We start from the raw sequence: 22,575 nt of genomic DNA, 5'->3' as shown, positions 1-22,575 counted from the left end.
GGCCAAGCCATGACTTTTTTCCCAATCAAAACCCCTCTTGAACACCCCATTTCTCTGCTGTCTTTGGCTCCCCAAACCCCACTGGGCTCTGGGGTGGATCCTGACTCGCAGCTATTTTGATAAACCCAAAATCCATTTTCCCCAAAATCCATTTTTCCTCCCCCTGCTCTGACCTCAACCTCCTGCCCCTGCTCTGCTACCCTCAGCTCCATCACTGCTGCGTCACCTTTGGCAAAAAAATCCAATTTGGGGTTTGTTTTTTTTTGCCCTTCCCATCCCAGCTGCTCAATTCTGCACCCCCATCCTGGGGAAGTGAACCTCCTGTATAAATTTGGTGGGGTTTTTACCGTTTTGAGCCCAAAATGATGGGGTGCAGGTGATGGTTGCTGCCTTAGGGTTCAACCCTGGTAGGATCCCAGCAGCTCCCTGCAATTCCCACATGGAATATGGATTTTGCTGGCTGCTCATTTGCTCTCTGTTAAAATCTGTAAATGGTTATCCTTTTTCCTGCCTTAAAAAATAAAAAAAACCAAAAACCCAAACATTTTCAAGAAGCTTGTCTGCTGTTTTCATTAAAAAATAAAAATTTTAAAAGGTATAAACTCACTGGCCTCCCTCAGGGAACAGCAGTTATGTGGCAAAATCTCACAATATTCAAATTCCCGTGTTAGAATTGTGTCAATCCTGACCTGGAATGCCAAGGGGAGGCTGGAGCAGCATTCCCAGTCCGTGAGCACCCCACCACCGCCACCAGGGATCCACAGCAAGGCTGAAGGTGAGGAACACACCCCAAAAAACACAAGCCAGGGCTGAGGAATAACAAGGGAAGCGCTGGCACGGGCTGTTCTCCAGAGAGGATCAAACATCTGGGGCCAAAGGCTCCTAAAACCCCTCCTAACACAGCTGGGCTGGTGAGAAAAATAAAAAACAAAACCCTTCAGGATTATTTACAGGAACCCTTTAAAGACAACTCCCTGTCTTTGCAGGGAAAGGTGGGAAAAATCCCGTTTGTGCCTCGTTTTTGGGGATCTCCCCGAGCCACAGCGACCCAGGCTGCTGCAGGGCGGGAGGAAAAGTCACTGCCACGTCCCCTCAGCGGCGGGGACAGACAGAGGGACAGCGAGAGGGGCTGGCAGGACACGGCACGAGGATGTCCCAAGGTGTCCCGGGGCGGTGTCACCGCTGTAGGGCTGTTAACTGTCACAGGCAGCGCCTGGCACGGCCACCGGGGCCACCGGGGCCACCGCAGGGTGGTCACTCTGGAACGTGGTGGGGTGGTCACTCTGGAACACAGTGGGGTGGTCACTCTGGAATGTGGTGTTATGGTCACTCTGGACCATGGCGGGGTGGTCACTCTGGAATGTGGTGGGGTGGTCACTCTGGAATGTGGCAGGGTGGTCACTCTGGAACACAGTGGGGTGGTCACTCTGGAATGTGGCAGGGTGGTCACTCTGGAACGTGGCAGGGTGGTCACTCTGGAATGTGGCAGGGTGGTCACTCTGGAATGTGGCAGGGTGGTCACTCTGGAACACAGAGGGATGGTCACTCTGGAACATGGCCACTGTGGCTGCACTGGGGTGGTCACTCTGGAATGTGGTGGGGTGGTCACTCTGGACCATGGTGGGATGGTCACTCTGGAACGTGGCCACTGTGGCCACACTGGAGTGGTCACTCTGGAACGAGGTGGGGTGGTCACTCTGGAACATGGCGGAGTGGTCACTCTGGAACTTGGCCACCGGGCCCACAGCAGGGTGGTCACTCTGGAACATGGTGTTATGGTCACTCTGGACCATGGCGGGGTGGTCACTCTGGAATGTGGCAGGGTGGTCACTCTGGAACACAGTGGGGTGGTCACTCTGGAATGTGGCAGGGTGGTCACTCTGGACTGTGGTGGGATGGTCACTCTCGAATGTGGCAGGGTGGTCACTCTGGAATGTGGCAGGGTGGTCACTCTGGACTGTGGTGGGATGGTCACTCTTGAATGTGGCGGGGTGGTCACTCTGGAATGTGGCAGGGTGGTCACTCTGGAATGTGGCAGGGTGGTCACTCTGGACTGTGGCCCCCGGGCCCACGGCGGGCTGGTCACTCTGGAATGTTCTGAGCTCCGTGCCGGCCCCGGGGCCGCCGGTGCCCGCGGGCTGGGCCAGGCCCCGGGGCTCCCGCTGGCCGCGGCCGCTGCGGGAGCAGTCGTGGTGGCCGTGGTTGCCCAGGCGGCTGGAGGCCACCACGGCTTTCATGGCAGCCTGGGATGGAGGCAGAGAGTCAGGGAATTGTGGAATGCGCCGAGGGGATCGCCCAACACAAATCCTGGCCTGGCCCGGGACGCCCCCACAATCCCACCCCCAAAAATCACACCCCAACAATCCCACCCCAACAATCCCACCCCCAACAATCCCACCCCCAACAATCCCACCCCCAACAATCCCACCCCACAATCCCACCCCCCAATCCCACCCCCAAAAATCCCACCCCCCAATCCCACCCCCCAATCCCACCCCACAATCCCACCCCAACAATCCCACCCCACAATCCCATCCCCAACAATCCCACCCCACAATCCCACCCCCCAATCCCACCCCACAATCCCACCCCAACAATCCCACCCCACAATCCCATCCCCAACAATCCCATCCCCACAATCCCATCCCCACAATCCCATCCCCACAATCCCATCCCCAAAATCCCATCCCAAAATCCCACCCCACAATCCCATCCCCACAATCCCACCCCCACAATCCCACCCCACAATCCCACCCCACAATCCCATCCCAACCTGCTGGTGCTCCGGCAGCCTCAGATTTGGGACCTCCAGTGCCCAGCCCCTTTGGGGGAGGAACCTTTCCCTAAACCCCATCCCAAAAATCCCCTGGCCCCGCTCCAAACTGTCCCTTCGGGATCCAAGGGGGTGCTGCCCCTCCAGGCCGCGGATGGGGACAGCTGTCTGTCACTTTTTAAGATTTTTCTGTCTGTTTTGATGTTTACATTTTCCTGACAACCTTTTTGTCAATAATTTATCATTTTGCCAATAATTTATCGTTTTGTCAATAATTTATCGTTCTGCATCCTTCCATGGAAGAGGAGAAATCAGACAGGTTGTTTGTTTGCTCAGTGCCATCAGAGAGGTGGCACTTTTACTTTTTAATCCAATTTTAGGAATTTATCAAATGTTCGAGGCAGGGAATAAACTCCCCTGTCAGGTGTGCTGTCCCAGGTGTCCTTTCCTCACCTTCAGCTTCCTCCTGGCGTTGAACTCCTGCAGTTTCCTCTGCGTGCTGTCCATGTGAGCGAATTTTGCTGCTTTCCCAGTGACCCAGGGGTGCTGCAGGGCCTGCTGGACCGTCAGCCTCTGCCGCGGATCCAACACGATCAATTTCCGGACCTGGAACCCGCAAAACCGCCGGGGGTGGGTTATTTCGGGGTAATGCACGGGAAAATAAGGACAATTATAATAAATATACAATAGATAAGTAAGTAAGTAAGTAAATAAATAAATAAATAAAATTATAAATATATAAAAACATCTATATTTATATATAAATATATAAATATATAAATATATAAATATATAAATATATAAATATATAAATATATAAAAATAAAGACATATATATTATAAATCTATAAATATATAAATATATATAAATAAAGACATTATATATATTATAAGTATATAAATATATATAAATATATAAAAATAAAGACATATATATTATAAATCTATATTATACCGTATATAATATATACTATTAATATTATAAAGATGAAAATATATTATATTACATATTGTATGTAAATATATATTCATATTATGTATGAATGTATATTTACCTATAAATATATATTTATGAAATGCATAAATAATATACATATATATTTATATAAAAATATTTACAAATAAATAATAAAATAAATCATATTTCTATAAATATAGATACAAATAAAGAATAAAATAAATCATATTTCTATAAATATATATACAAATAAAGAATAAAATAAATCATGAAATTCATAAGAATAACTCTTGGAATCAATCATTGTAAATCATAAAATCAATCATTGTAAATCATGAAATCTATCATAATGAATCATAAAATTCGTAATACGAAGAAGGAAGAAAAGAAAGAAAAAATAAATAAGAAATAAAATAGAAAGAATAGAAAATAGAAAGAGAAAGAAATAAAATTAGTCATAAAATCGATAATAAAAATAGGAAAGAAAGAAAGAAAGAAAGAAAGAAAGAAAGAAAGAAAGAAAGAAAGAAAGAAAGAAAGAAAGAAAGAAAGAAAGAAAGAAAGAAAGAAAGAAAGAAAGAAAGAAAGAAAGAAAGAAAGAAAGAAAGAAAGAGAAAAAGAGAAAGAAAGAGAAAGAAAGAAATAAGAAAGAAAATAGAAAGAAATAGAAAATAGAAATAGAAAGAATAAAATCAATCATAAAATCAATAATAAAAATAAGGAAGAAATAAGAAACAAAATAGAAAGAAGTAAAATTAATCATAAGATTGACAATAAATTAATAAATAAATAATTATTTTAAAAGATCAACATAATATATTAAACAAATTAATCATAAAATCAATAATAAAAAATAAAGAATAAATAAAAGAAATTAAAGAAAGCAAGAGTGCATCATAATAAAAAAAATAATCAATTCACATGAAAAATAAATAATTAATAGATATGTGGGGGAAATAAATAAATTGAATTAGATAAATATGTGCAGTAAATATATGAAAATACAATCATTAAGTGCATGAAATAAAAAAATAAGTGGTTAATAATGAAAAGAAATAAACAAATGCAATAAATAGACAAAAATAAAACCATAAAATAAGTGAAACCAATAATGAAAATAGTGATTAATAAATAAATGAAAATTTGTAATAAATAATTGAAATCTTGTCATAAATGCATAAACAAAAAGCCATAAATAAATAATAAAGTGTGATAGATAAATAGAATTAAAGAAATTAATACATAAATGGATATAAATGAAATCATAAAAGAAACAATCACAATGTTATAAATAAATAAAGTAATTAATAAATAAAGGGATAAAAAGGAAATAATAAAAGAAATTATAACCATGTGGAGGAAATAAATAAAACTGAATAAATAAAAATAAAATAAGAAAAAAGAAAGGGAAGGAAAGGGGGAAGGGAAGGGAAGGAAGAAGAGAAGGGAAGGGAAGGAAAAAGTAAAATGAAGTAAAGTAAAATAAAGTGACATAAAATAAAATAAATAAGATAAAAATAAATTAGAGTAAAATAAAGTATCTAAATAAATAAAAAAAATTAAATATAATACATTTTAAAAATAAAGTAAAATAAGGTAAAATAAAGTGACAAAAAATAAAATAAATAAGAAAAAACTAAATTAGAATAAAATAAAGTATTAAATAAAATAAAAATAAAAATAAAAATAAAAATAAAAATAAAAATAAAAATTAAAATTAAAATTAAAATTAAAATTAAAATTAAAATTAAAATTAAAATTAAAATTAAAATTAATTAAATTTAAATAATAAATAAATAATCTTAAATTAAAAATAAAATAAATAAAAAATGAAATAAAATAAAATAAAGTAAAATAAAATAAAATTTAAATAAATAAATAATATAAAAATAAGAATAAAATAGAATAGAATAAAATGGAATAAAGTAAAATAAAATAAAGTAAAATAAAATAAAATAAAATTTAAATAAATAAATAATATAAAAATAAAATAAAATAAAATAAAATAAAATAAAATAAAATAAAATAAAATAAAATAAAATAAAATAAAATAAAATAAAGTAAAATAAAATAAAATCCATTGCAGTTTCCCAGGGCAGCAGTGCCTCGCTCACCAGGTCCTTGGCGTTCGGGGACACCTCGTCCCACCAGGGGGACACGAACTCGTAGTCGCAGGTGAGGATGCGGCCGTACATGTACTGATCGCCCCGCGGGTCGAAGAAGGGCTCAAAGCCACAGAGCCTGGGGACAGAGCCGAGGGACACGGTGCCACCAGCCCTGCCACCCCCACTGCCACCCTCTCTGAAAACCCCTGCCAGTATTGCTTCTCCTGGGAGGCCGAGACGCCTCAGAGGAAAATGGAAACAAGAATTTCCCGATTGCTTCTCCTGTGTCTGGAGCGGGGCTGGAGATTGTTCAGCCAGCCGGGCATTGGTTGAGTGGTTTTGTGGAATTCCCACTTAATTTTCACTTAATGACCAACCACCCTCGGCTGTGTTGGACTCGAAAAGAGTCACGAGTTCTCGTTCTTGTTCAGCCTTCTGATGTATCCTTTCTCTATTCTGTAGTATAGTTTTAGTATAGTGTTCATTTATAATGTAATATAATGTAATGTAATATATAATAGATATACTACAATATATAATAGATACTATAATAGACTATAATAATTATAACATAGTATAAATACTATAATATAATATAATATAATATAATATAATATAATATAATATAATATAATATAATACAAATACTATAACATACCATATATACTGTAATGTAATATATACTATTATATACTGTTATATACTATTATATTATATATACTATAAGATATGTATACTATAATATACTATAGTATACTATACTAAACTATAATAAATATAAATACTATAATATATATTACTATTATATACTATACTATCATATTGTATACTATACTATTATATCATATCATATACTATTGCATTATATTACATAATATATATACAATAATATACTATAATATATACCAGAATAGTATATACTATTATATTATTATATATTATACTATTACATTATATACTATACTATTATATGCTATACTATTATATTATATACTATTATATACTATACTATAATACTATTATATTATATACTATTATATACTATTCTATTCTATCATATCATATTACATTATATTACATTATATAATATATATACAATAATATACTATAATATATACTAGAATGGTATATACTATTATATTGTTATATACTATACTATTATATTATATTTATTATATTATATTTATTATATTATATTACATTCCTTCTAAAAACATAGAGTCAAATTCACTCATTTCCTCCTTCATCCTGGGGACCCTGCAAACTCAACACCCTGCAGCAGGGACAGAGGGGACAAAGCCCCCCTCCCCAGGTGTGTCCCCTGGCTGTGACACTCACAGGATGTAGGTGATGACCCCCACACTCCACATGTCCACCTCTGGTCCATAGGGACACCCGTGCAGGATTTCGGGGGCTGGAAGGAAAATTTGGGGGTCAAACACATCCATGGGGGGGGACAGTGGAGAAAACCCTGCTGGGCACTGGCAGGTGTGGAGAAAATGGGAGAAATGGGGAGAAAAAGGGAGAAATGGGGAGGAAAGGGGAGAAATGGGGAGGAAAGGGGAGAAATGGGGAGAAAAAAAGGGAGAAATGGGGAGAAATGGGGAGGAAAAGGGAGAAATGGGGAGGAAAAGGGAGAAAGGGGGAGGAGAAGGGGAGAAATGAGGAGGAGAAGGGAGAAATGAGGAGGAGAAAGGGGAAAATGTGGCTCTGTGCCTGCCAAATGTGGCACGGCCCCAGCTATTCCTGCACCAAGCTGTGCCCGGCCTCAGGCAGGGAAAACCCCTGGAATGTCCCTCCCACCCCAATTTTCCTCTCCCCAAAATCTCTCCCTTTCTCCCATCACAATTTTCCTCTTCCCACAATGTCTCTCCCTCCCACCCCAATTTTCCTCTCCCCAAAATGTCTCTCCTTTTCTCCCACCCCAATTTTCCTCTCCCACCATGTCCCTCCCTCCCTCACTCCCACCCCAATTTTCCTCTTCCCAGAATGTCTCTCCTTTTCTCCCATCCCAATTTTCCTCTCCCCAGACTGTCCCCCTCTCCTTCCCACCCCAATTTTCTTCTCCCCACGATGTCCCTCCCTCCCTCCCACCCCAATTTTCTTCTCCCCAGAATGTCTCTCCCTCCCACCCCAGTTTTCCTCTCCCCCCAATGTCCCTCCAGCCCCGCTCCCCTCCCGCTCACCGCAGTACCCCGGTGTCCCACACACGGTTTTCATGGTGTCCTGTTCATCCACGATCTTGGAGAGCCCAAAGTCACCTTGCAGGGACACAAGGGAGTGGCAGTGCCATCTGGGGGGGGGCACTGGCACCCCCTCTCATGCCAGGACCCCTGGCCAGGTCCCCAACCCACCGATTTTGAGGGGTGCATCAGGGGACAGGTCTGCATAGAGCAGGTTCTCCGGCTTCAGGTCCCGGTGGACGACCCCGTTCTCGTGCAGATACTGCAAAAACAGGAAAAGTGGGATGGGAAAAGGAAGGGAAAGGCCTCAGACAGGATTTGGGACCTGGCACAAACTCGGGACCAACTTGGGCACAGCCACCACTGCGGCAGATCCGTTTCCAGTCAGGAGTTCCTGTTTGTTAAACCCTCTTGTTGCCATGGAAACTCTGGGATGCAGAGCAGCCCTGACCTTCCTCCTTCCTCCTTCCTCCTCTCCATCCCCCCTGGGAGCAGATCCAGCTTCTCCCAGCGGTGCCTTTGGAAGGGCAAGGGGAGAAATGAGGGGTTTGGGATGGGGGCAGCTCTGGGTGCCTCTCCCCAGGGATATTTGGGATCAGTGCAGCTCTGGGTGCCTCTCCTGAGGGATATTTGGGATGGGGGCAGTTCCAGACACTCCTCCCCAGGAATATTTGGGATCAGTGCAGCTCTGGGTGCCTCTCCTCAGGGATATTTGGGATCAGTGCAGTTCCAGGTGCCTCTCCTGAGGGATATTTGGGATCAGTGCAACTCCTGGTGCCTTTCCTCAGGGATATTTGGGATGGGGGCAGCTCCAGGTGCCTCTCCCCAGGGATATTTGGGATCAGTGCAGCTCCGGACACTCCTCCCCAGGGATATTTGGGATGGGGGCAGCTCCAGGCACTTCTTCCCAGGGATATTTGGGATGGGGCAGCTCTGGGTGCCTCTCCCCAGGGATATTTGGGATCAGTGCAGCTCCAGGTGCCTCTTCCCAGGGATATTTGGGATGGGGGCAGCTCCAGGCACTTCTCCTCAGGGATATTTGGGATCAGTGCAGCTCTGGGTGCTTCTCCTCAGGGACATTTGGGATGGGGGCAGCTCCAGGTGCCTCTCTCCAGGGATATTTGGGATGGGGCAGTCCCAGACACTCCTCCTCAGGGATATTTGGGACGGGAGCAGCTCCAGGTGCCCCTCTCCAGGGATATTTGGGATCAGTGCAGCTCCTGGTGCCTCTCCTCAGGGATATTTGGGATGGGGGCAGCTCCAGGTGCATCTCCCCAGGGATATTTGGGATCAGTTCAGCTCCAGACACTCCTCCCCAGGGATATTTGGGATCAGTGCTGCTCCAGGTGCCTCTTCCCAGGGATATTTGGGATGGGGGCAGCTCCAGGCACTTCTCCTCAGGGATATTTGGGATCAGTGCAGCTCTGGGTGCTTCTCCTCAGGGATATATGGGATGGGGGCAGTTCCAGACACTCCTCCCCAGGTATTTTTGGGATCAGTGCAGCTCTGGGTGCCTCTCCTCAGGGATATTTGGGATGGGGCAGGCCCAGACACTCCTCCACAGGGATATTTGGGATGGGGCAGCCCCAGACACTCCTTCCCAGGGATATTTGGCTGCAGCCCCCCCGTGCCACCCCCTCCCCGGGGCCACGTTACCGAAACAGCCTCCAGGATCTGCTTGACCACGTGCGCCGCGTCCCTCTCGCTGTAGAAGCCCCTCTCCACGATCCTGTGGGCACACGGAGCCTTCAGCCCCCTCCATCCTCCTCCTCCTCCTCCCAGGATCCATCCCCTGGAGCTGATCCTCACCTGTCAAAGAGTTCTCCCCCCGTCACCAGCTCCAGCACCAGCGCGATCTCCGAGGGCGTCTCGAAAATCTCCTTCAGCTTGATCTGGAAAATGTGATCATCAAAGAAACAATCACAGTGTTAGAAATAAATTAAGTAATTAATGAACAAAGGGATCAAAATGAAATCATAACCATATGGAGGAAATGAATAAAACCAGATAGGGAAGGGAAGGGAAGGGAAGGGAAGGGAAGGGAAGGGAAGGGAAGGGAAGGGAAGGGAAGGGAAGGGAAGGGAAGGGAAGGGAAGGGAAGGGAAGGGAAGGGAAGGGAAGGGAAGGGAAGGGAAGGGAAGGGAAGGGAAGGGAAGGGAAGGGAAGGGAAGGGAAGGGAAGGGAAGGGAAGGGAAGGGAAGGGAAGGGAAGGGAAGGGAAGGGAAGGGAAGGGAAGGGAAGGGAAGGGAAGGGAAGGGAAGGGAAGGGAAGGGAAGGGAAGGGAAGGGAAGGGAAGGGAAGGGAAGGGAAGGGAAGGGAAGGGAAGGGAAGGGAAGGGTGACAGGAGGGGTTTAGGGATGTGGGATGTAGGATATGGGATGTGGGATGTAGGATATGGTTTTGTTTGGTATTTTGTTTGGTATTTTCTGGGGTCTCCCATCGAGGGGAGGAAATGATGAATCTGACTCCATGTTCTTAGAAGGCTGATTTATTATTTTATGATACTATATCACATAAAAGAATGCTATACTAAAACTATACTAAAGAATAGAGAAAGGATACTTCCAGAAGGCTTAACAAGATACTAAAGAACAACCTGAGACTCTGCAGAGTCCTGACACAGCCTGACTGTGATTGGTTATTAAGTAAAAACAATTCACTTGTTGCATGAACAATCTCCAACCTCATTCCAAAGCTGCAAAACACAGGAGAAACAATCACATAATTATTGTTTTCATTTCTTCTCTGAGGCTTCTCAGCTTCCCAGGAGAAGAAATCCTGGGCAAAGGGATTTTTCCAGAAATTGTGACAGTGACAGTGCAGGAATGCTGTGCTGGGAGGAGACTTTGACCACCAGGGTGGAAAGGGTTATTTCAGGGCAAACATTTCCACATTTCCTTCCTCTGTTTGTTTGGTTTTCCCCCACCCTTGATTTGTTTTCACCTGAATTTTTTTAACTTTTCGTAGCAGCCCCACTGCCTCAACATGGATTAAAGATGGATCTGGGAATGTGCAGAGCCCTGAGCCTCCTCACATCTCTGAGCTTGTTTGGCAGAGGAGGAGCTCCTTGACAGCTTTGGAATTTTGCAGCTCCGTGGGCACCTCGGAGCCTCCATCCAGCCCTGCGGAGTGGGAGCGACTCCAGCTGCATCCCAGGGATGGATCCTGGGATGGGATTGAGGCAGGGCCCTGTGAGGTCACAGCCACTCTGGGATCAAGGCTCTGGAAATGTCCCTTGACTGTCCTGCAGCAGAGCAGGCACCAAACCCTTGTTTTCCTCCTGACTTTTTGTGATTCAGCTCCCACACGAGCCCTTTGTGCCTCCACAGCCCATCTGGAATTAACAATTCTCTCTTAAATGCAATTTTTCCTTCTTTTTAAAAAAAAAAAATTAAAAAAAAAATGGAAACCCAAGAATTTCATGCTTCTTAAGACTTTTGTGACACTGTGAATTTCATGGGGCTTTAATCATTCCCTTCCCAGGCTGGGTGACAAGCCTTGATCCCCTGCGGGGTGAGAGACACTATGTGGCAGCTTATTGCATTATAATAATACACAGAGCACTATAATTTTCCTATTAACTTCAAAAGTTTACAATCCTATTATCAGCCTCTGCCGAGGTCGGTGCTGCACGATAGCAGCAATAATGGAGCAGAGCAGCTCCTCTTCAAACATCACTTGAACTTGGGGATGAGCAGAAACCCCATGGAAACCTCGGGGATTTAAATATTCCAACGGGTTGGATCCTCCTCTGTGGCTCTGAGGAGCTGCTGCCTGGAGAGGGGAGGGCAGAAATTGGATTTTCTGCGGTGCTGCTGATAACACATCAGAGAGGAGCCTCTTCCCATCCACCTGGGCTGCTCCAAGTGTGTGATTCCCATCCTGGCTCTCATCCCTGTGGCTCTCCAGATGTGCTGGGATAGGGGAAGTGTCTCCATGGAAGAGGCTGAAGCACCAAATTGCTCCAAAACCACTGAAAGACCCCAAAATGGGCCCATGCTGAGCTGGCTGAGAGGTTTAGACACAACCTGTCCCCAGTGCTTTGACCTCTTTATCTCAGTTTTTGGGATGTTTGGGATTTCTCTTGGCTTCATCTCTTTTGGGCTTCTCCAGAAAGCAAAACTCTGAGGATGGGCTGGGAGCAGCTGCGCCCAGGGTTTGAGGGATGTTGCAGGCAGAGGCAGGACAATGTCCCAGTGATGTCCCAGTGATGTCCCAGCGATGGCCTGATCCCAATCCCAAGAGGAGCAGGGCCTGTCCCAGCCCTCAGCCCCACAGCAGCTCCCAGGTGGCTTTTTCTTGTCATTTCCTTCACTCAGGTGTTCTCCAAGATCCTTTTGCAATTTCCCAGAGGAACCATGCAGTCAGGAATGAGCTTTTTTGGGGAGGTGGGGGGCATGGATCCCCCTGGAATTCCAGAGGGGCTCTGCTGGCCCTGGCTGGATTAGATCAGCTCCTGCTCCTGTTATCCCTGGAGTGCTGAGTGGGCAGGACACAGCCCCAGCCCCACAGCCCTGGCTTCCCCTTTTATCTCCCCTGGCAGGATTCATTCCAGACAGGCAATTTTCCGTGGGATTCATTTGATCTCCTCGATGGAAATTGCCTGCCAGGGTGTGGGAAGGGGGAGGATGGTGGGGGGGGGGGTGTCTTTAGCTTTGGATATCAGAGCTGGGAGCTCAAAGGAGCTGCAAGGACCAGGAATTTCATGTGGCAGAGAAAGGAGAATCACATGGATGCTGTCAGTGAGGCAGGGAGGGGACAGGGCGTGCAGGGAGGGTTTTCCTTCATTCTACACCAAGATGAGGACAAGGACATTCCAGCCCTTCCCTCAGCACCAGGCTGAGTTAAGGGCAAACCCACCCCCCGAGGGCCGTGGACCCCACCCAAAGGGAGGTGGCAGCCGTGTCACCAGGGTCCTACTCACGATGTTGGGGTGCGAGAGCCGCAGCAGGACCCCGATCTCCGTCCTCACGATCTTTTTGTCGATCTGGGAAGCAGAGCCCGTGCAGAGCTTGTGTCACCTGTGCTGCCAGGCCTGGCTCTGGCTCCCCACCACGCTGAGACCCCCCCTATTACACCCAGCACATTTTAGGTCTGTCCCAGAGCCCACCCCAAATCCATGTGGCACCCCCAGACTGTGGGAGCGACGCCCAGTGCCAGCCCCACGCCCATCCTGGTGACAAGGGGGAGGGGAGCAGGGACACCAGCAGCCCTCCTCCCAGCTCCCGGGGAGCAGGGACACCAGCAGCCCTCCTCCCAGCTCCCGGGGAGCAGGGACACCAGCAGCCCTCCTCCCAGCTCCCTGATGCTCCCCCTTCCCACCCCCAGCCCCTCTCACCGTTTTCTTCAGGATCTTGGCAGCGTAGGGAGCTCCTGTGCCCTTCTCCTGGCAGCTGAACACCACCGAGGTGGCTCCCCTGGAAGGCGGGGGGGACATGAGGTTGGCACAGAGCAGGGGGTCCCCCTGTGCCCCCCACCAGCACCTTTGGCAGTCCCAGGCCCTGGAAGCTCAGCGTGGATTCATCCCACTCTTCACAGATCCTGCTTTTCACGGATCCCCCTCCTCCTGCATCCCCCCATCCCTGAATTCCCCTCCTGTACCCCTCCCCTTCATCCCCAGCCCACATCCCCCTCCTGCACCCCCTCCTCCTGCACCCCCTCCCGCGTCCTTCCCGGCTAAGACTATTTTAATTAAACCCGACTTCTACAGGGGGTTTAAATCCTTAAGCGGCTTTCACGACGGGACGGAGCCGCCGCGTCCCCGCTCGCAGCCTCTCGGCGACAGCAGCGACACTGCCGGGGCTCCATCCCAGCCGACCGCCGTCACCAGACACCGCCAGGTGACACCGCTGCGGGTGACACCGGGACGGCCACCGCGTCCCGCGGCCGGTGGCGATCTCAGCTCGAGTTAATCGCGTTTCCCGAGCGCTGGACGGTGAAATCAGCCCAGCGCTCCCGGCCATTCCGGGGCTCATTTGCAATTCCATCTCTCCTTGCCTGGCGACCGGAGCAGATTAATTCCTGCCCCCGAGTAATCGGCCGCGTTTTGCCGCACTTTGGCTTCGCCGCCTTCTGGGACGGAGCTCAGGCTGTGCCTGGAGGCGCCCGGCAAGATCAGACCCCAAAACCAGCGATTTTCACACCAAAACCTCCCCTGGGCGCACCAACATCCCCCCAGGGTGCTCTCCTGAAAGAGGGATTTGTCTCCAAACCCTGAGCAGATTTTGCAACTCATCCGGCTGAACTTGGGAACGGCGTTCCCATGGCAACGGCAGCGCCGGGTACCAGTCCGGGATGCTGCGGGATCCAGGAGCCCCAACCCTGCCCAGCTTCAAAACATTTCCTCCCTTTTGCCAAACATTCTTCACGAAACTTCAGTTTACGCATAAAAAGTGATTTGGAAACCAATTGTTGCAGCTGAGAGGGGAGGGGCGGCCACCACCCGCTGCAGCTCAGGAAAAAGGGCAAAAGCTTCAATTTGACCCCAAAACGGCATCGCTGCTGCTGCTGCGACCGCCACAATAGCGGGAGAAGCCACGAGGTTATTCTTGGAATTTCCCAGCTGGGCTGGTCACGGGGCAGGACCCTCCACCCCCTCTCCGCAGCTGAATCCCAGCCAGGATCTGTCGCCTCTCGCCCTCCCTTTTACATTTTTCCGCACGGACAATTCCCAGCCTGATTCCCGCCGCTAACGAGATCATTTAGGAGCGCTCGGCTCGGCGTTTAGGAGGACTCGGGGTGGCTCCTGTGCCCGCTGTGCCCGCGGCGCTGCCCCTCACGCGTCCCCAATTAGGGCAGCGCTCGGCTCCGCGCCGGAATTCGCCACACCTCGGCCCCGCCGGCCCCCGCAGCCGCCGCTCAAGGCCTCAAATAAATATCCCCAATCAGCCTTGCCTGCGACGGGAGATAATTGCATTTGCTTTCCAGATGAACTGGAAAATGTCGAACGATGGGATTTGCAGAGAGAGCCTGGAACGTGCGGCCGGGAGCAGCCCCGGGCTGGGTCCTCCCCGCTGTCCCCACGTCCCTCCGCCCCTCTCCTGCTCCCTGGGGCTTCCTGGCCGGAGCTGGGTCCAGCCTTGCCAGGAGAGGCTCTGAGGGAGAGCTGTGCATGGAGAATGGGATCCCAGCAGCCCAAATCCCAGCCAGATCCAAACATGCAGGGAGGAGGTGGCTCCAGGACTGAGAGCAGTTTGATTTAAATCTGCTGCTGAAACTGGATGGATGGATGGATGGATGGATGGATGGATGGATGGATGGATGGATGGATGGATGGATGGATGGATTCTAGGGGCTCCAGGCCTGTCCTTCTGTCCTACATCCCTCTGTACAGGGCTGGGTACTGCCAAACCCTGGGCTGATGTGGCCACACCTTGATACAAACCCTTAAATTCCTGCTTTCACCAAAACTGCTGCTTTTCAGGATTCTCTGAGGATGGAAACCCAGAACCACCAAATCCCCCTGTTCTGAGCCAGGGCTGCGAGGCAGGGCTGCCTTCCCCCATGGCACAGCCTAGAGCCCCCCAAAACCTTCCCAGCATGGCCTCCTGCCACCCCCCTGCCCGAGGGGCACTGGGACACCAGGATCACAGCCCTCAGATGGGCTCTCCAAGCCAAATCCAGAGCTGGGAATTCAGACTCTGGCACTGCCTGGCCTTTGCAGGGGGCTGCTGCAGGCAGGATCCTCATCACCCACCCCCAAAGCCTTGGGGTGCTCAGAGGAGAGATGGGTGTCCCCGTGATCCCACTGCCATGGACATGAGGAATGTCCATCTCCACAGGCCCAGGGACCCCAGACCCAACCTAAAGCCCCAGTGAGCACTGCCAGACCCTGGCTGCAGCATCACAGCACGGGCCAAGGCCAGGTCCCACGAGAGGGGAGGGTCTGTCACCATCCATCCCCTTACCCATCCTTCCACAGCCCTTCTACATCCATCCTTCTCCCCTACTTGTCCAGCCCTTCCTGCATCCCTTCATTCTTCCATCCCTCCTCATCCATTCCTCCCACATCCATCCATCCCCTTCATATCTGTCCCTCCCTTCCTGCATCCTTTCCTGCATCCCTTCACTCCCCATTCCCCTTCATCCCCCTCCCCAAATCCCTCCATCCCCCCAAATCCATCCCCTCTGTATTCCTCACCCCTCCCCACATCCCTCCATGCCCCCCTGCTTCCCTCCCTCCCTCCAGCCCAGTCCCTGCCCCAACCAGGACCCGCTCCCCACCCCGGGGGGCTCCTGCCCCTCCCAGCCCCTCCCTGTTCGCTCTCCCCGCCCGGTACCGTCCCAGCTCGGGGCCCACGATGTAGAAATCTTCCAGTGCCGCCTCCCGGTGGGATCCATCGATCCAGAACTCGCTCTCGCTCTTGGACGACGGCATGGTGGGCTGGGGGCTGCAAGCTGCCTCCAGCTGCTGGGAAGGGGAGACCCCGGCATGGATCGGCGCAGCCCCCCCGCCTCACCCCCACCCAATCCCGCCCGCGCTTCCCCGAGTGCCCAGATGGCTCGGGAACAACCAGCGCTCGGGATTATCGAGCGCCATGGAACCACGGCCACAAATCCCCTTCCCACCCGGCACGTACGATGCCTTTTCCGAGATAATTCCCCCCGCTCTGGGATGTTCCCCCCCGCCCCCGGCCTTTTCCACCACCCCCCTCCCCCTTTTCCCACCTGTCTGGGGTCCCCCCCGGCTTTGCAGAGCCCACGGGCCGCTTTGCACCCCGATTCCTGCAGCCTCCCCCAGCCCCCCCGGCCCTCCACACGCCCCCGGTAATTTCGGGGTGGGGTCGTGGCCCGGCACGTACCATTACCTGCGGCGCCGCTCGCGTCCCCCCAGGCGCTGCCTCATCCCCAGCGCGGGGCGGCCGTGCCGAGGGTGGGCACGGGGGGTCCCGAGCCCGCGGGGCCGGTGCTGAGCCTGCCCGCGGCCCCCTGGGCCCGCGCTGCTCCTCAGATCGCGGCTCACGGCTCAGCTGCTCGGCCGGGCTTCACGGGGCGCTGGGCTGGGAGGATGCAGGGACGGGAAGATGGAGGGACGCGGGGATGGAGGGATGCAGGGACGGGAGGATGCCGGGCAGCGCGGATGCAGCTGCCAGGATGCGGGGATGGGAGGATGCAGGGACGGAGGGATACCGGGCAGCACCGGGAGGCGGGGATGAGAGGCTGCCGGGCTGCCGGGCAGCGGGAGCGCAGCGCTGCAGGGAGAGGGGAAGGTGGGGATGCGGGGCCGGGGCTGCGGAGCACCGGGACCCTCCCCGGCAGCATCACCGGCTCCGCCGCGCTCCCGCCTGGCTCGGCCGTGCCACCCCCCGGCCCGGCGCCGCCACTGCACCCCCCCACCGCCCCCCGCCTCCCCCGGGGCTACGGGACCCGCGCGGTGCTCGGGGAGTCCGGGCGGCCCCGACCCCACGGCCCGCAGCGGCAGGACCCGACCCCGCGGCGGGACCAGGGCGGGGGCACCGCGGCCGCTCCCCGGGAGCACCGGAACCCCCCCGGTGCCGCGCCCCCCATCCCGCCCCGCAGCCCGGGGAGCACCCGCAGCCCCGCACCCACCGGGGCATCGCTGCGCCCCGCCGAGCTGCCGGAGCCGGGAACCCCCCGGTGCCGGGGGTCGCGGACCGGGGGGCGCGGGCGCTGCGCGGAGCGGCCGCACGGTGACGCCGTCGCCCACCGGATGGGAACGGGGGGGGCGGGGGGGGAGGGGGAAGGGGATGGTGGGAGGGGACGGGGTGGGGTTGAGATTGGGATTGGGGAGGGATCGAGTTACGGGCCTGGAGTGGGAATGGTGGGGATGGCGCTGGGAATGGTGGGAATGGCACTGGGAAGGGTGGGAATGACACTGGGAATGGCACTGGGAATGGCACTGGGAAGGGTGGGAATGGCACTGGGAATGGTGGGATTGGCACTGGGAATGGTGGGATTGGCACTGGGAATGGCACTGGGAAGGGTGGGAATGGCACTGGGAATGGTGGGAATGGCACTGGGAAGGGTGGGAAAGAGATTGGGAAGGGTGGGAATGACACTGGGAATGGCACTGGGAATGGTGGGAACGAGACTGGGAATGGTGGGAATGACACTGGGAATGGCACTGGGAATGGTGGGATTGGCACTCGGAATGGCACTGTGAAGGGTGGGAATGGCACTGGGAATGGTGGGACCGAGACTGGGAATGGTGGGAATGGCACTGGGAATGGCACTGAGAATGGCACTGGGAATGGCACTGGGAATGGTGGGAAAGAGACTGGGAAGGGTGGGAATGTCACTGGGAATGGCACTGGGAATGGTGAGAATGGCACTGGGAATGGTGGGAATGACACTGGGAATGGTGGGGCCCGGCTGGAGGAGGGGGATGAGCAGTGGGGGTGGGGAGTGAGATGGGAGCAGGCATGGGTGGGTTTAGGGTGGGATTGGGGGTGGGGGTGGGACCCAGAGCAGGGAATGGAGATGGGATGAGGTAGGGCAGGGCTGGGACTGAGAATGGGATGGGAGTGCGGATGGGATTGGGTTGGGATGGGGTCAGGGATGAGATGGGGATGGGGATGGGATGGGGTGGAACTTGGTTTAGGACTGGGGCCAGGAACAGAATCAGGATGGACACGGGATTAGAGAAGGAGATGGGATGGGGCCAGGAATGGGATGGGAGTGGGGATGGAATATGTCCAGGAATGAGGTGGGAGTGAAGATAGGGCTGGGGTTTGTCTGGGAAAAGGATATGAATGAGGCTGGAATGGGGCCAGGAACAGAGTGGGAGTGGGGATAGGGTTGGGGTGCTGCTGTGTCTGGGGCCACCCACGCTGCCTGTGGGGTGTTGTGTTCCCCACAGCAAAGGAAGCAGGAAATCCCTCCTGAACATCCAAGACAAGGAAACAACAGATTTTTTTTTTTTTTCTATCAAGAATTGGAAATAGGGAGAGCATCCCATAGTGTAATGACCCTCCAGTGGGACTGAGGGGTAGACAGGCCCTGAGGATGCTTCAGGACCCCCCAAATCCCTCAGCACAAACAGGAGACCCCCCAAAAGGCCCCGCCATGAAGGTCTCACCAGCACAAAACATTCTCCTTGTCATGGGCTCCCCGAGTATTTATTAGAATATTTTATCATATCTGAGGGAGGCAAACTCAGCCCTGCTTGATCTCCTCCAGTTGCAACTCCCTTTTGAAAGGGATGTTCAGTACAGGGAGTGACCTGCTCCATGAATAAATTGACTCTGCCTCCGTCTCTCCCTGTCCTGGAATGTTGTGGAGACGAGGGTGGGCTGCAGAGGCTGCTTTGCATAATTAATATTTATCACTCGATCCCGAACGAGCACAATCCCCCCGTTCATCCCCAAAGAGGGGAGGCAGCTCCTTCCCTTTGGAAATCTCATCACTGGGCTCCTAACGAGGGGTCCAACCCCCCCTGGCACCCACAGACACCCGTGGGTGGGCACGGGATGGGGCACGGCTGGATCAGAGGGAAATGGGGATGGGAATGGGGCAGCCCCCGACCCCTGCACACCCCAAAATCCCCGTGGGGCGGGGGGTGCCCTTTGCAGCAGCTGTGCAGAACGTGTCCCCAGCCAGGACACGTTCCCGAGGTGCGGATCCAGCTGCTGGCAGCGGGAATTGTCCCATTCCCTGCCGGGTCGGTGGGACTCTGGGGCTGGATCCGCGCCTCCAGCCTTTTGTCTGCGGGAGAGGAATTAATTATTTTGTTCTCTCATTACCCTGGACTAAAAATCCATTTCTGAGCGGCATAAATTTAGGTGCCTGAAGTGGCTATTTTAACATCCCGGGAAATATTTCTCTCCCTCCCTCGCCCTTTTCCCAATCATTTCTGTCTCATTGGCAGCCATCGATGTTCCGGATGAAGCACAAGATGGAGGGACATTATCCAAACCCGGCGAAACGGCCTTTCCTGGGTGGAAAATTGAATGGCAAGGCTGAAACGGGGTCCCCAAGGTCCCCCCAAACCCCTAAACCTCCCGGGCTGGGGGTCTGGGACAAATCCCAGCGCGGCCAGAACGGAGTCTGAGACCGGCCCCGCGAGGGACCGGCTGCCGCCGTGCGCTGCTCAATTGTTTGGAACATAAAATGGAAATTAATACACGGGGTGACCCCCCCCAGGCATCCCCCCTTCCCCCCAGCGCCGCTCGCCTCGTTAATTGAACGGCGCGAAGCAAATGAGGTCAGAGCTCACTTGAGCCAGACAAGGACACGGGAACACGCGCGGCTGCCGGCGAGGCAGGGCTGTACCTGCCCGTGTTTAGCATTCCTGCCGGGATCCGCTCATTAAAAACCTAAAAGGCGGCTTAAGCATCCCATTAGAGCCGAGCCGGGCTCCCGAGCCTTCCCTCGCTGGCGCGTTTGTGGGGAGAGCGGCGTGGCAGCCGGGCTCGGGAGCGGGTTTGCAGTTCCTGCCCCATCGCCGGCTCTTCGGGGGGCTTTGGAGCTCTTTTGGGGGTTCCTGGGGATCCCAGGGGCAGAGGGTGAGAGATGCTGAGGGTGAGAGGGGCAGGAGAGGTGCTGGAGGCCGGGATGCTGCTGGAGCATCCCAAACTCCGTGTCTGGGTCAGGCTCCAGCCAGGGCCACCCTGCTCCATCATTTCCTCTCTTTCCAAGGAGATCCCCTCAGCCGGGCTTTGGGAACAGCTCCCACGCCGTGCCTCAGTTTCCCCAGCTCTGGCTGTGGGTGCTGACCCTTCCCATGTTCCAGGTGTCCCCAGGGGTGTTCCTGGCTCCATCCCCAGCTCTGGGGTCAGACCCTGCCTGGCCATGGATCACCAGGATTTCGGGAAGAGGTGGCACACGAGGATCCCCGTGGGACCAACCCGAGGGGCTCCGTGCCAGGGCTGTGGGCACCGATCCCACGGGAGGCTCCGTTCCTGTGGCACTGGATGCTGTCCCTGTTCCAGGGGCCACCTGGGCACCCCACTCCTCGTGTCCCATCCCAAACAGGACCCCAGCAAGTGGCAGGCACTCTGAGCCACCCCAAGGCTGCTCAGTGCCCCAGCCAGGAGCACCCACACTTCCAGGCCTCTCTCGGGTGGCACCTGAGAGCCACCTCGTGCCACCTCCTCGGGCCTTTGGCTTCCCCAGCCGCTCCATCCTCATCCCAAGGAGCCAACCCAGAGCCCACCCAGCATCTCCTCTTTCCAGAGGAGGCTCAGGCATCCAGCATTCCCTCTTTCCCATCATCTCCCTGCATCCTCTTCCACTTCCTCCCTCTTCCCTTTCTCCCTCTTTTTTTTTTTAAGACAAGAAATGAGTTGTCTTCCCGCAGATGTGACTAAAAGCACTCTGGAAATGTCAGCCACTGCTGGAAAGGGACCCAGATAACATTTAGCTTTAGGTAAGAGAGTAGATTTTCTCTGCACTAATTCATATTTATAAGCTCTCGTGTTCCCGGGGAGAGCGCGGCGCTGATGGCACTCGCTGATTGCCAGCGCGCGGAGCAGGGAATTGTTTTCATATCCGAGATTAAAGAGTGGTTTCTGCTCCCAGTGGCACCTGTGTATTTACACTGGTCATTCTCAATTCATTCTTATAAGATTAAGACTGGAAATGGGAAATGGTTATAAAGTGCTGAGCCCGGAGGGGTCGGGGGACGCGACGGGGACGGGGCAGAGCCCGGACCCTGCACCAGGAGCAGCCTCATCCGAGGAGGGACACGGGGGCTCTGCTCTCCCTGGGGGGGAAAAGTCCATCCAGAGGGAAATTCCTGATCCAGATCCCATGGGATGGTCACTCTGAGTGACCCCAGCAGGGAGCAGGGATGGATGGGGATGGTTTGGGATGGATGGGGATGGATGGGGGCAGAGCCGGGACCCTGCACCAGGAGCAGCCCGGTCTGAGGAGGGGCACGGGGGCTCTGCTCTCCCTGGGTGGAAAAGTCCATCCAGAGGGAAATTCCTCATCCAGATCCTATGGGATGGTCACTCTGAGTGACCCCAGCAGGGATGGATGGGGATGGATGGGGACAGATGAGAATGGATGGGGATGGTTGGGGATGGATGTCTGGAGCAGTGTGGGCAGTGGGATGGACAGAGGCTCACCACAGATTAGCTGAAAGCTTTATTTCTATTAAGATTAGGTGAAAGATTTATCTCTATTAAGATTAGGTGAAAGATTTATTTCTATTATGACTCGGTGGAAGATTTATTTCTACTATTATTATTTTTCAACACATCCCGGGGTTTGTGTCAGCTGATTAAAAGCAAACAAGTAAAGCTCCTCTTCTCCGTGGCGGATCAAGGATTTGGGAACTTTTAGAGCTTTATTTAGTTTTTCTCTGTTTTATTTAATTTATTTTTTTTTTTAAATCGTGTTTGCGAAGTGGCTGAGCAGCTCCGGAGAGAGTTGGAGCGTAAACATGGGGGGAAAGGAAAAAAAAAAAAAAAACCCGGGTTGTGTCAGGGATTGAGGGGTTGGAATTAGGGGGAGGAAGGGGCAAAAAAAAGGGGGAGGAGGCGGTGGGGGATGCAGGAGGGGTTCGGGGTGGAAAGGGAAAAAGGCGAAAGGAGAAACAAGACAATGGCAGAAGGCACCCCGGGGACTTCCTGAGAGGTTTTAGAAATTCAA

At 51.7% G+C, this 22,575-nt stretch overlaps 1 protein-coding gene across 1 annotated transcript; it reads right to left on the bottom strand.

Moving 5' to 3' along the window:
* Positions 1–1,193: 1,193 nt before the first annotated feature.
* LOC311162798 (calcium/calmodulin-dependent protein kinase type IV-like) lies at positions 1,194–16,396 on the bottom strand (the record flags this gene model as incomplete). Its single annotated transcript, XM_084221345.1, has 11 exons — positions 1,194–2,243; positions 3,227–3,379; positions 5,846–5,972; positions 7,175–7,250; positions 8,023–8,097; positions 8,191–8,281; positions 9,676–9,748; positions 9,829–9,911; positions 12,944–13,006; positions 13,358–13,436; positions 16,299–16,396. 11 exons carry the CDS (start codon positions 16,394–16,396, stop codon positions 1,194–1,196), a joined length of 1,968 nt encoding a protein of 655 aa, XP_084077471.1.
* Positions 16,397–22,575: the final 6,179 nt, after the last annotated feature.

This window comes from Fringilla coelebs (genome assembly GCF_963513975.1).
Source record: "Fringilla coelebs genome assembly, chromosome: 24".
NCBI lineage: Eukaryota > Metazoa > Chordata > Aves > Passeriformes > Fringillidae > Fringilla > Fringilla coelebs.
Note: the sequence above shows the minus strand (reverse complement) of the source record. Positions and strands in the feature narration are given on the sequence as shown.